Source organism: Xenopus laevis, chromosome 5L (assembly GCF_017654675.1).
Source record: "Xenopus laevis strain J_2021 chromosome 5L, Xenopus_laevis_v10.1, whole genome shotgun sequence".
NCBI classification, from domain to species: Eukaryota; Metazoa; Chordata; class Amphibia; order Anura; family Pipidae; genus Xenopus; species Xenopus laevis.
The window spans coordinates 34,545,625-34,561,997 of record NC_054379.1 but is presented as its reverse complement, the minus strand read 5'-3'; the positions used below and the strand labels follow the sequence as shown (position 1 = coordinate 34,561,997).

The following is a 16,373-nucleotide window of genomic DNA, read 5'->3' as shown; positions in this document are numbered from 1 at the left end:
GGCTAGGGCCACATGGGGGCAGAAATCAGCTAGCTGAAATACGCTGGCGGACTTCAGCCCTACTGCTGCCTAATCTCTTCGTATGTGATGAATAGGCTTTGGCGCGAACAGACTCAGTGGATTTTGGGGAAGAAACGTAAGAATCTGAATTTTGAGCCGGAATCCACCAAGTCTGTTATTGCCTAGCCGATTCAAAAATTCTGAATGAGGAAAAGAGAGACGGCTACTTCCTGGGATAAGGCTGTAATCAGCCATCGTATTTGAGAGAGCTGATTTTGGCCCCTGTGTGGCCAAGACACAGCTTCTTTATAACAAGGTTTATATTATATTCAAGCTAAGAAACCATCATCTAACTGTAACAGTTAGGGGAAAATTTACTTATGGTCAAATATCGAGGGTTAATTAACCCTCGATATTCGACTGCCAAATTGAAATCCTTCGACTTGAATATCGAACGATTAAATCCTTCGATTCGACCGAACGATTTTTCTTCGACCTAATAAAGATAGCAAAGCCTATGGGGACCTTTCCCATAGGCTAACATTGACTTCGGTAGGTTTTAGGTGGCAAACTAGGGGGTCGAACTTTTTTTTAAAGAGACAGTACTTTGACTATAGAATGGTTGAATAGTCGAACGATTTTTAGTTCAAAACGTTCGATTCGAAGTCGAAGTAGCCCATTTGATGGTCGAAGTAGCCAAAGAAAAACATTCGAAATTCGAAGTATTTTTTTATTCAATTTCTTCACTCGAACTAAGTAAATGGGCCCCTAAATAGTCAAACTGAAGTGTCATTGTGTGAACAGATTATTATATGTCTATACTATAATGACTGTATTTGCAAATGGGAATCACATTAGTAGATTTACCTTACAACATTTTTTAAATAATAGTTGCAGAGATCTACAAGTACAGTACATTTAATTATGGAGATTACATGTTGAGATTTGCTATCTGCTATGATAGCATTACATTTTTGTAATTCTTCTATTAGATGCTTTTCTTTACTCAGAGAACATTTACCTAAGAAACTCATCCTTATCCTCTTATATTAATAACCTGTATTAACCCCCAGTAACTCAGAGAATATTTACAGCTGAAACTCATCCTTATCCTCTTATATTAATAATGTGTATTAACCCCAGTAACCGTTGTCTTGGCAACAATAAGATGTTGGGTTATATTATAGAGAACTAGGTAGATGACACAGATGACCACTACAAGAAACTTTTAACAGAGTTAATTAGAGCTTACTGTGCCGCCTTCCTGCCACTAAAAGCATCGATACAAGTCTTTTCCTTGGTAACTACAAGGATTTAAATCCAAAACACTTCCCATATCATACGTTTTCATTCATAATGCAATTTTCTTTCTACCTGTATTCTTTAAGGTTCAGACTCTGATTCTCTAAGGATATGAATCCCTGTCAGAGATAGAATCTTTGTGATTATTATTATTATCAACATGTATTTATAGCGCCAACATATTTTGCAGTTCTGATTAAATCCCATAGAAGGCATCCAATATAAGACTACAGATAGAACAAGACTCTGCAGTGTGAATCTAATATAGAAGGGGTGCCCAAAATGTAGATTGGGATCTACCAGTAGACCTTTAGCTGGTGATCAGTAGATCTCAAGACACTTTCAACAAACAGCTTGTCTAAATCGCCCTTCATGCTTTTCATTTACATATTAATTACGTTAAAGTTACATAATAAATAGATGTCTAAATATAACAATATACATTTCTCCTAAATCAATATTTAAGTAATATTTTTTATGGAGTGCTAACAATGCTTTTATGGAGGTAGATCATAATGGGACAATATCACTAAAAGTAGACCTTGCATTAGTAAAGTATGGGCACTCCTGTAATATAGGGACAATACCATACAAGTTTAATTTGTCAATATTGTTTGTAAAAGAAGTAAGAGGAAAGAAGGCAATGTAATAAAAGGTGAAACATTTGCCACAGGTCTATATCAACCAATCAGAAAGTGCCATTTAATGGTCATGTGTTTAAAACCAGACACATCATTGGTTGCTATTTGGTACCTTAGGAAAACTTGACCTTAAAGGGGTTATTTTATCAGCAAATTCAGGGTTAACAACCGGGAAAACTCAAATGAATCAAGTTTTCAGCAGAAAAGAAATCGAATCACTCAAATTGATCGAGTTTTCGAGCAAAACCTACCGAAAAAAAATATTAACATCTTCAAGTGGTTCAAGGGACATCTGCCATTGACTTCCACAGTACATGACCTCGACAGGTTTTAGATGGTGCATTTTCAGATTCAAGCTATTTCCAGGTTTGGGGTATAATAAATGTCGAAACATTTTATTGGACCTTCCTATAGATGTTTTCTGGTCATTGTCTGTGTTTCAAATGAGGGGTGGGCGTGTCCTAGCAGTCCCTGCCAGAAGCACAGTAGGAGGGAGACAGCCAATCACAGCCCTGCAGTCACACAAGCACAGACAGGCTTCAGTTCCCTGTCAGGTCCTGCTAGCTGCTGATTGTTTCCTGTTCTACAGTGCAGTGAGCTGAGAGCCACCGGCTCCCCTGAACAGCCTGGGAATTCAAGGAGCAGGAAGTGAAAGGCAAGGGAGGGATTATTAGGGTTTTTGCAGAAATATTCAACAAACCAGCCTGAAACACTACTTTTTAAAGCACAATTCCTCTACATCTAAATGAGTATAATGCATTTGTACATTCTTATTTTTTACACAAAATGTCTCTTTAACATTATCATACTTGTTGTATTTTAAAATCTCAGCTGTCAACCATATATTGCCTGCCCTGCCTCTATGCCTCATAGACAAACACACTTGACAAACACACTAGAAAATAATTTGGGATTATTTCTCAGGGTGACAGGCCCCCCTATAAAGTTAAGTAAATTGCAGGTTAAACTTGCCTAGAATACATGAATGCTGATTTTAATAAATGTTAAACTTAACCTGAAACATTTTTTTTACTTCAGTTTAGTGCTTAATTATCTTACCTTCACAATTAACTCTATCTCGGCTCAACTCATAGCCGGCATTACATTGGCAGAAGTATGACCCAACCATGTTGTAACATTCCTGCGCACATGGACTACTAGCACACTCATCGATATCTGAAAGAAATATTAAATACCTAAGTGCATTTAGAGTTCCTGATAACATTTAGGAATTACTAAAGCCAGGTCTATAGTTTTCTTGTGTTTTTGAATTCTGTGCTTTCCGAGGTTCCTGATATACAGCATATACAGAATGCAGACAATAATAGAAAAAAGCAGTTGGATTCAAGTTCTTCAGCAAAGGTTGTGCTCATGTAGTTGGGTTTGCAATACTCACCTTGCAAAGATCATGGCCATATGGAACCAGTTCAGTGACTGACAATGTAATGTAGAAATAAAAGAATAGTAATAATGTATATGAATACAATAAATCGGAGCCCAAATCATTTGGTTTATTTTTACTTTTAAAATTAAATATCTTCTTAGCTTCTGAGCTTGGGAAACCTACTATAATGGTTCTACTGGAACAGAAAGTGAAAGTAAATGAATATAAGCAAAAATATTTGCAATCACTACTGTAGCTAAATGATGATGACTGTGAGCCCTTTTTAAGCCACTTAATATTCTAAATATACGATTTATTATGTTTTTAGAGTGAGCTTCATTTTATTGAGGCTTGTTACTGAAGAAATATCATTAAATATAAGCAGCCAGTGATTAATTATAAGAAGGATTGGTGTCTCAACAGCCTGGAGCCTAGAGTAACCAATATAGAAATTTACGGCCTGCAGTTTATTCAAAGAACTTTTCTGAATTAATGTAGCACATCACTATAAGCTACTGCTTTATTATTACAGAGAAAAAGGAAATAATTTTAAAAAAATTTGATTATTTGCATAAAATTGAGTCTATGGGAGACGGCCTTTCTGTGATTCTGAACTTTCTGGATAAAGGGTTTCCAGAACATTTTTGCTTACATTAAATTTCATAGTTATAATAATTGGCTCATTCAAACACTTCTAAGCATCTATAACTCTGAGTTAGGGGTCTGTTTACTAAAGAGCGGTAAAAATATTAGCACAAAATATAGACATATTTGTCGCCAAATACTGTATATACTCGAGTATAAGGCATCCGGAGTATAAGCCGAGGTACATAATTTTACCTCCAAAAACTGGGAAAGCTTATTGACTCGAGTATAAGCCGAGGGTGAGAAAAGCAGCAGCTTCTGGTAAGTTTCAATCTCGTTTTTGGTGCCGGCTACTATTCTAAGGCGCCGGCGAATATTCTTAGGCGCCGGCTACTATTCTACTATTTTGCGCTTGACCCGAGTATAAGCCGAGGTAGAGTTTTTCAGCATATTTTGGGGGCTGAAAAACTCGGCTTATACTCGAGTATATACGGTAGGTTTTTGCCAGTTTACCAACCTATAATCCGAGGTACCTAATTTTACCTCCAAAAAATGGGAAAGCTTATTGACTCGAGTATAAGCCTAGGGTGAGAAATGCAGCAGCTTCTGGTAAGTTTCAATCAAAAAATTAAGGGTTTCTGCTCCCATTGGAGGTTTTTGGATGCCGGCGACCATTCTTGGACGCCGGCGAATATTCTTGGAGACTATTATTGGATGCTGGCGACTATTCTTGGACGCCGGCGACTATTCTTAGGCCCCGGCGACTATTCTTAGACACCGGCGACCATTTTTGCGCTTGACCCGAGTATAAGCCGAGGTAGGGTTTTTCAGCATATTTTGGGGGCTGTATACTCGAGTATATACGGTAATTGTCACAGTAAAAAATTGCCATAATAACTGCCATAAAACAAGACTATTTTATAGCATAAATATTTGCAAAAACATAATTTGTTGCCAGAAAATTTGCAACTCGCTAAAATAACCACTAACGTAAGCTGGTTCGGTAGTTACTGATAATGATAACAATGACTTCTGAGTGCATCGCTGTTTAGTAAACGGAAAAATATTCTCCGCGATAATATGCGGAAACTTAAAGTCAGATTTACCATACTTTAGTAAACGGACCCCTATGTCAGCAACTTGAAGGGGGGCCACATGGGACATATCTGTTCAGTGAGTTTGCAATTGATCCTCAGCATTCAGCTCAGATTGAAAAGCAACAGATATGACCCATGTGCCCCCCGCTCAAGCCTCTGTTTGGTTACTGCCTGGTAACCAGGGTAACCAGTCAGTGTAAACCAAGAGAGCTGAAAAGCAGGAAGTAGTGTTCTGGCTATTATGTAACTCCAGCCTTTATACATTACATTTTTTTCTAACTAACTATATTAGAAACATGTTTTATTTTGCACAGCCTATCTATTTACCTATTATTTTTATACTGAACAATTCCTTTAAGAGATATGTGCATCCTTTAAAGAAGTTTTATACAAATAGAGTTGCCCTAAGATTCCCTTAAACATACAGCTCTACAAATTATATACTGGCTTTAGCAATAAATTCAGCAGCATATCGCATGGTTAACTTAAACCAACATGTAAAAAAGAGGAACTCTTAAGGGGGTATTATATTCCCTTTTTAACATGAGTTTGAATAATATTAAAAAAGACATGATTATCAAGTTTTATCACGTCTTTATATATTTAAAAAAATATATGATATGTAAACAGTGTGTTTTATATACGGTTGAACAGCTGACATTTCTTTGCAAACATTATGCATATTTAAGTTAAAATATATTCTTACTCACCTGTGCAGCTATAGTTGTTGGCTGAAAGCTGAAACCCAGGATTGCACTGGCAATAGTATGAACCAAATGTGTTAACACAATGATGATGACAAAATGACGACAATGCACACTCATCAATGTCTGTTTAAGCAGGAAAATAGAATCAAATGCAGTTGCTGTGCATAACAAGTCTACTATCATGGCAATCTTTGTAAAACATGATATGTAATTGCTATCATAACTTTTTTCAAACATCTCGTCAAAGGATTGAACTGAATGGCACTTTCACCATTAAACATTTTATTTCACCTAAAGGGGTGGTTTGCCTTTCAGTACACTAAAAGAGTATGTTATAGGATAGCTGATCCTAAGCAACTTTTCAACTGGCCTTCATTTTTATTTTTATTTTTTTATAGTTTTTGAATTATTTACCTTCTTTTTCTGAATATTTCAAGCTTCAAATGGGGGGTCACTGACTACATATTTATTGTTATTACTACTTTCTATTACTCATTTTTCTATTCCTGTCTTTTATGTAAATCAATGCATGGTTGCTAGTGTAATTTAGACCCTAGCAACCAGACAAATATATAACATGATATAACATAACATATATATATAACATGATTTTTATCTGGATAGAAAATGCGAGAGACAAGGAAGGGGACACTAAGGGGGTTATTCATCAAAGTCCGATTTTATATCAACATTTTCTGCTACAAACTCCGATCAAATCCGCTCGGGTTTTTTATGCTTATTTATAATTAAAATTTCCTGAAAATTTGCTTTGCAGGAAAAAAAATCAGATTTTCCCGATTGTTTCCGATTTTTCACCCAAAAACTCCGATTTTTTCGGATTTGTCACTTAAATTTCTTTTGCTTTTTAAATGCAAACTCGGAAAACCTCTGAGTATTGCACCCAGCAAACATCAAAAAATTATTGGGACTTCTCCCATTGACTTATATGCAACATTGACAGGTCTGAGATGCCGGATTTTCTGATTTGGACTTTTCCATCCTCAGGGTTTTATAAATTCTGAAAAATTCTTGATTTTTTAAAAGTCAGATTTTATTAAAAAAAAAATCAAAAAATTTTCAGGATTTTTGCATTCAGAGTTTAGTAAATAATCCCCTAAGAATCATGGGCACTACCAATTATAAAAACCAAATCAACTTGTGAAGGATTTGTACTTTTGCTGGAATCAAATATCACCCCAGGGCAACTTTGATATTTGAATGTAGCAGTGGATTTGTTAAAACAATTAAAATGATAAAATAAACTATTGGTATAAACAGCTTTAGATAGATTTGATGACTGTACAAGTAGTAATGACAAGTCATAAGAGCATATCATAAGATCAAGGAGGGATAGGTAAATAGAAAACAACAGAGGCTTTAGGTAACTTTGCTTATAGATGTAAGGAGAGGTAAAGATACTAAAGATGTTTAGGAACTTTAAGAAGTGGAATGGGAATTAAGGATGCCAAGCAGTAGCATTTTAAATGGGTCAGAGGGATTGTTTAATTTAAATCTGGTGAATAGCTGATCAATATTGTATAGCAATCTAAGAGTTTTATTAAGAAGAAATGTGCTTAGGATTCAAGCAGGAGAGGCTAATTGAGAATATCTTTAGAAATTGTTATGGCAGGGAATGAATAAAAAACAATTTGAAAAGAAGTGATTGATTAGATAAACAAGAACGTCAATTAGGAACTAAAGGTCAGTTGAGTAGAGGATATAAGAGGCAGTTGATGAGATGACATATGAACAGCTTAGCAATATTATCCGTGGATTAAATATCAATGGGAACGAGGGTTTAGTGTAGGAGCTAATGAAAATACATATTTTCTCTTTAAAAAATGAAGTGGTAAGCAAAATCTGGTACTGTAAAGGTAATTAAATCAATGAGCAGCTGAGAGTAAAACTACTGGCACACATGTATTTCAAACTGGCAGTTAAACCACCTCTATTTGCTGACAGCTGATTTAGCTGTGATAGATGGTGTTTCCCATCTAGAAGAATGGTAAGCAGCTGTTAGCGGACATGGCCATTATTGAGGTATCCTCCTATTGAGTGGGGCAGTTGAAGGAATCTTATTTAGGGAAATTGTACAGTGTGTGTGTAATTGTGTGTGAAGTTAGGTTATCTGGCCTTAAAACTAATTTAAAGACTGCTAAGTTTGAAATTAACAACAGAGAATGTTGGATCTGACTTTGGATTTGAAAAGAAAATGTCAATAGTGCTGGTCTGTCCTTGTTCTCAATATACTGTCCACCTTCTTACTATGCAGCAAAAAATATTCAAGTTTTAGCCTGCATGCTAAACCTGACAACATATATATTTTCTTGTAATTGAAATATTTCAGTTAATAAAGATTTAATAAATAGACTACAGGTATAGGATCTGTTATCCGGAAACCCAATATCCAGAAAGGCTGTCTCCCATAGACTCCATTTTATCCAAATAATCCAATTTTTTGAAAACGATTTCCTTTTTCTCTGTGATAGTAACTTGTACTTGATCCCAACTAAGATATAATTGATCCTTAATGGAAGCAAAACCAGCCTATTGGGTTTATTTCATTTTTACATGATTTTCTAGTACAAATTACAGAAAGATCTGTTATCTGGAAAACCTCAGGTCCCAAGCATTCTGGATAATAGGTCCCATACCTGTATTAGCTTCTGAACAAATTCATTATTACTAAGTATGCAGAGATGGGATACTCACCAATACATTGGTCCCCTCTTCTTTGAAGTCCTCTGGGGCACTGGCAACTGAAAGTACCTCTCAGATTGGAGCATATTTGATCAGGTCTGCAATTGTGGGTTCCTGCAGCACATTCATCTATGTCTGTCATGGAAAATATTATAACATTTATGAATTGTGGTCCATGGTAGAATATATATATATATAATACCCTCTCTTGTAAAATATAAGGATATTATAAGTTACTGCGGAGTTTCATGACCATATACATATACAGGTCATGGAACTCCGAGGTAACTTCTAATATCCTCATATTTTGCAACAGGGGGTACTTTATTTATTATAATACACAAGTTTCAGTGAGTCATGTGACAGAAATTACATCAGAACTCACCGTTTATAACTAATGACATCAGAACTCATCGTTTATAAGGATAAAATTTACAAGATATTCATGGCTATTATATGTATTATATATATATATATATATATATATATATATATATATATATATATCTATATCTATATCTATATCTATATATATATATGTATTTTATGTTATGGAATGGGCAATTCTAAGTTTTTACTTGGTCTTCATTTATTTTTTTATAGTATTTTAATTGTTTGCTTTCTTCTTCTGACAGAATGAGAAGCACATAGTGCAAAATGTAACATTCCCACCCAAAGGCATTACTGAACATAAAAAGAAATTTTATTACTTTTCTAAGTAATTTGTGGAAAATAAATTACTTTCATTATTTTGAGGGATTTTCCCCACAATCTTTTTTATTTTTTTTTCAGTTACCAAAATATCACAATTTTTTTCTTGCACCTCAGCAGTTTTTTATTTTCTAAAAAAGCTGCTCTCATGTGTAGGGTTATGCTCCCTGTATTTATGTAATGTTCAGCTGGATTCAGGTAACATGAGAAAAGGAAAGTATCAATAAAGTTTAGCACTTATGCTTATTACAAAGGGAAGAGGAAAGTCACACAAGTTGAAAACAAAACTAAAAAAAACTGTTGCCTTTAGTCAGTGTCGGACTGGCCCGACCGGATACCGGGAAAAAACCCGGTGGGCCCCGACCCTTGTGGGCCCCCGCCGGGCCAGAACCGTTCTCCCGATATTTCCAATCATAAAATATTTTTTTATTTCCGGCGATGCGCAGCGCCGCCTGCGCATGCACACCGAACGGCGTTGTTGCGCATGCGCGCCGAACGGCGTTGTTGCGCATGCGCGCCAAACGGCGTTGTTGCGCATGCGCGCCAAACGGCGTTGTTGCTGGGCCGACAGGTTTTAGTAGGGGGGCGGGGGGCGGCGGGAGGCCCCTGGACAGCAGTCCCGGTGGGCCCTGGGCCCCCCAGTCTGACCCTGCCTTTAGTACATTTAACTTAGGGAGTTATTTAAGTCCGAATTTATCTCAATGTTTTCTGGAAAAAAAACTCTGAACAAATCCGCACAGGTTTTTTCGGCTTATTGATTAATAGACTTCTTAGTAAAAAAAACGAAAAAAATCAGGAAAAATACGAATTTTACATATTTTTGGGAATTTCCACCCGAAAGTGCTGTAAAACAGCCATGGGGTTAGCACAAAACAGCAAAAGGTAACACACATCCAACATAGGAAACATGTGAAAATGTTTTTTTGCAGTTAGGGCTCTTACACATGAGCGTTCTGACCTGCGCTCCCCTGCGTTCCGTTTTTTGGCGTTCAGCCGCAGGGGAGCGCAGGAATAGACGCAAGTCATTATTTGAAATGGGGCTGTACTCACTCAGGCGCGTGTAGGCGCCGAACGCAGGAAAAATGCAGCATGTTGCGTCTGAACCTGCGTTCGGCGCCTACACGCGCCTGAGTGAGTACAGCCCCATTTTAAATAATGACTTGCGTCTATTCCTGCGCTCCCTTGCGGCTGAACGACAAAAAACGGAACGCAGGGGAGCGCAGGTCAGAACGCTCATGTGTAAGAGCCCTAAAAGAGCAAATTTTTCACATCTCCTTTCTGCAGATCCCAGATCTTTTTCTATCCATGTACACAGAATTAATCTTGAAAAAGGAAAAGATTGTGTATTGGGTTTGTTAACTGCAGCCAGGTGTGATTTTTACAACCATGTGCAACTGAATTAAATGGAAAATCGGGCTTTTATGTTGTCAGGTGCATGTTTTCTAAAAACATACCTTTCACTTTAACTTTCTTATCTAGGCAGCCTGACAAATAAGGGTCTGTCTTGGGGAGAGAAACCAGAGTATGCAATGAAAATGCTTGCTTTTATCTTGGCTTTATGAGCATTGACACAAGCAGCTGCTTTATACTGATATAACACTTTCATATTGAAAAATGTACCAAAATGTAAAACATTCCATCTAAAGGAACACCTTAGAACTCATTGTAATAACCAGTTAATGAATACAAAATAAGTATGTTTTGGGAAAATAATTATGCTTTGGGGATACTATTTTGCTGAATAAAACATTGGTACTCCTACACAGGTATGGCATCCGTTATCCAGAAACCTGTTATTCTGAAAGCTCTGAATTACAAAAAGGCCCTCTCCCGTAGATACTATTTTATCCAAATATTTCAGATTTTAAAAAATGTCCTTTTTCTCTGTAATAATAAAACAGTACCTTGTACTTAATCCCAACTAAGATATAATTAATCCTTATTGGAAGCAAAACCAGCCTATTGGGTTTACATGATTTTTTAGTAGACTTAAGAGATGAAGATCCTAATTAGAGAAAGATCCATTATCTGGAAAACCCCAGGTCCCGAACATTCTGGATAACAGGTGCCATACTTGTATATGAAAGATGCTTTGTTCCACAATTTTTCATAAACATTTGTGCAACAGAAAGGGCACATTCCAAAGGAATACGCAATCATGGCTGGTTCTATTTATATATAAACACAAATATGTCAATGTACAAAATAAGCAATGAATATAAACCCTACTATTAATTTGCTATAAAGTAGAAGGAAAGCCACCCTGCACTTAGGGTGCCAAATTTTAGGCACCCCCAAGTGATTGTATTGACTTAAATGATTGACTACCCGAAACCACGGTTATACTAGTGAGCACCACGGAGCGCATCTCTTCCGTCTTCTGCTTTCTTCGTGCGGCTGCTTTAACTAAAAAGTCGGCTATTTTGTTCAACTGCGCATGCATTAGCCCTGGGAAATTTGAAGCAAAAAAAAAGCCAGTAGAGGAGCGATCCGTGGTGCTCGCTGGAGTGCAGTTTTCTGCTGATAGGAGCACCAGCCCAGGGTTTCAGGTAAGTCAATACAATCACTTAGGGGTGCTTAACATTTGGTACCCCCAAGTGCAGGATGATTTTCCTTCTCCTTTAAGCACATTTTGGACCCTACACAAAACACCCCAGCACACAAGTAAAGAAAACTAAGAAGTAGGTGCATATGCAACAAATGTAGCTTATATTAAATTTTCATTTTCATGATAGTTCCGCTTAAACATTATATGATTTTCTAGTAGTACGAAGATTCAAATTACGGAAAGATCCATTATCAAACCAGCAGGTGGTTTTTCCTTTTCTCCCCTGCTTTCTTGCAAAAACTTTCATGGCTGTTCATTTAAGTCCGAATTTATCTCAATGTTTTCTGGAAAAAAAACTCCGAACAAATCCGCACAGGTTTTTTCGGCTTATTGATTAATAGACTTCTTAGTAAAAAAAACGAAAAAAAATCAGGAAAAATATGAATTTTACATATTTTTGGGAATTTCCACCCGAAAGTGCTGTAAAACAGCCATGGGGTTAGCACAAAACAGCAAAAGGTAACACACATCCAACATAGGAAACATGTGAAAATGTTTTTTGCAGTTAAAGAGCAAATTCCTGACATTTTTCACATCTCCTTTCTGCAGATCCCAGATCTTTTTCTATCCATGTACACAGAATTAATCTTGAAAAAGGAAAAGATTGTGTATTGGGTTTGTTAACTGCAGCCAGGTGTTCAGTTTTCTGCTGATAGGAGCACCAGCCCAGGGTTTCAGGTAAGTCAATACAATCACTTAGGGGTGCTTAACATTTGGTACCCCCAAGTGCAGGATGATTTTCCTTCTCCTTTAAGCACATTTTGTACCCTACACAAAACTCCCCAGCACACAAGTAAAGAAAACTAAGAAGTAGGTGCATTTGCAACAAATGTAGCTTATATTAAATTTTCTAGTAGTACGAAGATCCAAATTACGGAAAGATCCATTATCAAACCAGCAGGTGGTTTTTCCCTTTCTCTCCTGCTTTCTTGCAAAAACTTTCATGGCTGTTCTGGTCAAAAATTTTCTTGCGGGCAGGCCCGGATTTGTGGTGAAGCCACAAGGCCCGGGCCTAGCGCGGCAAGACTGCATTCTAAAAAGCGCTAATCGCCAGCGATCTAGCGCATGCATGCACACGTGAAAACTGGCGGGCACTAGGACCCTGTGGCGTGACTCTTCAGTGCAATGCGCCCTCAGGGCACCACAGAAAGGAATCCGGGCTTGCTTGCGGGTCCAACAATGTGCCTATAACTGTTATTTGTTATATTTTGCAAAATATTTTGCAAATCCCCAGAATTCTGCAGTTTTGGAGTAGAAAGGAAGTGAAAGAGAGGCTGTTCTAATTATAGATAACATTAATCATTCAGCATTCTGGATTATAACCAACCAGCTGCTTTATGCCACCTGTTTTACAGAGTTTCTAAAGAAGGAGAGCCTGAGTCTATTGCTGAGACTGCAGTGAAAACCAGAAGTTCTGCTCATAAATTTAAAGGGGACATAAAACTTCTATACAACTCGACTATCTATGCACTATATTTCTCCAGTAGGCATTACAAACATATTTACAAAACCAAAAAGGTTTTCTATTGAGAGTCATCCTTAACAAGAACACTATGGGGCAAATATACTAAAGGGCGAAGTGACTAACGCTGGCGAAAATTCATTTCGCCGATTTACTAATGGTCGCTGGCGTAACTTCGCTAGCGAAGGAGATAGACTCTAGCCTGGTGAATTTGCGCTCTGGCGATTGGACGTAACTACACAAATTCACTAAGATACGGATTTTACTAAACGTTACCTCTTTCGCCAGACTTGCCTTCGCCACCTCAGAGAAGCCGAAGTGCAATAAAGTAGATAGGACTTCCTCAAAAAATAGTTGAACATTTTTCTACAGTAAGTCCCAAAAAACGCTGGTGTCTTTTCCTTTTTCAGGGTGATAGGCTGGAAAATACCGTAAATTTTTTTTGGGGTAACCGGCTTCCCCTCCTAACATATGGCACATAAAATATACACTGGGCTCATGTGTAGGACAATATAACAACTTTATTTTATTTAATTAAGATTTCCCGGGCTTGTGTAGTGTAATGTATTTGCTGCAAAATATCCGTCCATTGAACTTTAACTTCCCGCCATATGCAAAACTTTGCTTTGCGCAGTACCGCTAGCGCAACTTTGCCAGCGTCCGGCGCCCTGGACCCAACTTCAGATTTTATGAATTAGCGTTGTCCTGACGATTCTACACCTGGCGAAGTGTTGCGCTGTGTGCGAAGCATTCGCTGGCAAATTTTCGGAGGTTAGTAAATTTGCCACTATGGCGGGGAAAGTGGGTGAATACTAGCGATGTGTGGGTTGGGTAAAACTCGACCTGCACCTGACCTCTCTCCACCCACACCCAGCTTCCGGGTTCTTTTTATAGAACTGAGCCGACCCACCAATGACATCACAAAGGGGGCGGGCGAGCCGGAACACGTCTGTAAAAGGAGAAGCCGGAAGCTGGCAGTGTAAGGTGGCAAGTGGGGAGAGCAGGAAGAAGAGCTCAATCCGGAACAGCCTACCACCAGCAATAAGGGTGCGAGGTCAGCTTGAACCCCGCCAAAATTTTTTTTCTGAAGGCACTTGAAAATATATGTTAAATTCCAATAGGGATGGTTGCTGGAGGAGAGCTGAGAAAACATTTATCATGTAGTATCACTGCAACAATTCTTCATCCAAGCTAAACTACAGCTTCCTGTCAACCCATGATAATATGTAGGTATATTTGGTTATAGTTGTAGTACAGCAACATTTGGATTGAACAACACTCATATGGAAGCTTTATGTACCCTTAATACATTTCAGTGGCAGATGATGGACTTCACTTAACAGTAAGTTACCCAGTAGCAGACATTTTTACAAATTCAAATTGGGTAAATATGCTTTTCTATTTCATGCTTTTCTATTTCAAACGACCTGCAACTGCAAATCTAAGCTAAGGTTAGTGATTTTAATGAATTTTCTGAAGGTGTCCCCAAAGCTTGCATTTTGCAGCATCTTATTTCCAATATGTCTTCGGTACATAGAAAAAAACATTCATTTATGTGAATGTTGGGGATATTCTGAACAGTTTAATACCCAATGTGCATAAGCATACAAAACTATGCTGCCTGCTGAGACCCCAAAATCTAATTTTGCACATGATTTTTTTAATGGGCAAAAACACGCAACCAAGAACAATGCAGAATGCCATAACACCACTAAAAAGCCAATAAAACCAAAGCAATAAAGTAAAATTATCACACTGAGGGATCATTGAGTAAAATTCCAGTTCTAGTAATCTTGCTGTGCAATTAGCATTTATCAAGCAATAAACACCAACGGGAAACTGAAAATGCAATCAAATTGCTAATAATTAAATAAAACCATTGCAATAAAATAAGCAAATACACAGTCTGCTTAACTCTGACATGATATTCACACTGGGCCATAACACTTTTTTATGGGCAAGATAAATCACTCAGTACAGTAGAGAAAATACATTTGTCTGTGTGTGCTCCCACTTAACAGATAGTGGCAGGATTAAAATCCCTCCATAAACCTTGCAGGATGAAGTTTCCTATATAATCCTAGAACACATGAGAAATCAATAACATGCGCATGCCCCAAAACACATGTTAATGTAAATACAATGCTGTATAATAACCCCAGAACGCATGGCAGGATAAATTCAATACCAACTCTTTCTATAAATTCTTTCATTCTGCGGTTGGCAATGCATTGGTGTTGGAGAGGCTAGGCTTTCTTAAAGGAAAACTTGCTTGCTGTTCCACCAATACAGCTGGTGCAATTATGCTGTAATAAGGAATGTCACATTGCAAGTAAAATATAGAGAATTGCACTCTAGTGATGGGCGAATTTGCGCCGTTTCGCTTCGCCGAAAAATTCACGAAACGGCGCTGGCGTCTCGTTTTTGACGCCGGCGTCCGGTATTTTTTTTTGACGCCGGCGAATTTTTGCTGCGAATTTTCACGGGCGTTTCGCAAATTTATTCGCTGGCGGCGAATCGCGCAAATGCGACGCAAATTCGCCCATCACTATTGCACTCCTTTCGGTAATTATCCCTAAATTTATGACTGGAGAAGGTACAGTGTTAGAGTAATATCCAAGGGGATCTACCAAACAGGAATAAAGTGTCATTGTTCAAGAGATACTGTAAATAAAGATTTATTGGGAATTCCTCACTTAGCAAATAAATTATTCAATTTCACACCCCCTGTGTTAAAAATGATCACATTCTAAGAATGGACACATTCACAATTTTATTAGCACGTGTGAGACAAGAACATTTGGAACGAGAGACGGTTTTGTAGCAGGATGAGAAACTTTATTTGAGGGGTAAAATTTACAGAAATCGGGGATTTCCAAACTTTGGTCCTTGATGAGCTGTCATTAAACTACAACTTCAACACCCCAATTACAGTCTCAAGCAGTTTGGTTGATGGGTTGCAGGATGCATATCTTTAAAGGGTATGATCACCGTAGAGGAATTTTACATCTGGATGTCTATTAGTGTAAAATTATTCTGGGATGGGCATCCCCTTTAATTCATATTCTGTATGTAGTGTAGAATGTAAAGTTAGTTAGTTAGTGCAGGAGTAGGCTATAAATATATTGTACATGATGCTTGCACACTTCCATTACTTGTTTCCTTTGGGGGAAGCA

General features: G+C 37.6%; 1 protein-coding gene across 1 annotated transcript in view; it reads right to left on the bottom strand.

The window, feature by feature from the left end:
* The window catches only part of efemp1.L (EGF containing fibulin extracellular matrix protein 1 L homeolog), a 54,701-nt gene that overhangs the window by 13,090 nt on the left and 25,238 nt on the right, over positions 1 to 16,373 (bottom strand). Inside the window, exons 7-9 of the mRNA XM_018262850.2 lie at positions 8,429 to 8,551; positions 5,720 to 5,839; positions 3,003 to 3,119 (exon numbers count right to left, since the gene is read on the bottom strand). Coding sequence (XP_018118339.1) covers positions 3,003 to 3,119; positions 5,720 to 5,839; positions 8,429 to 8,551 — 360 coding nt within the window. The remainder of the gene's footprint in view (positions 1 to 3,002; positions 3,120 to 5,719; positions 5,840 to 8,428; positions 8,552 to 16,373) is intronic.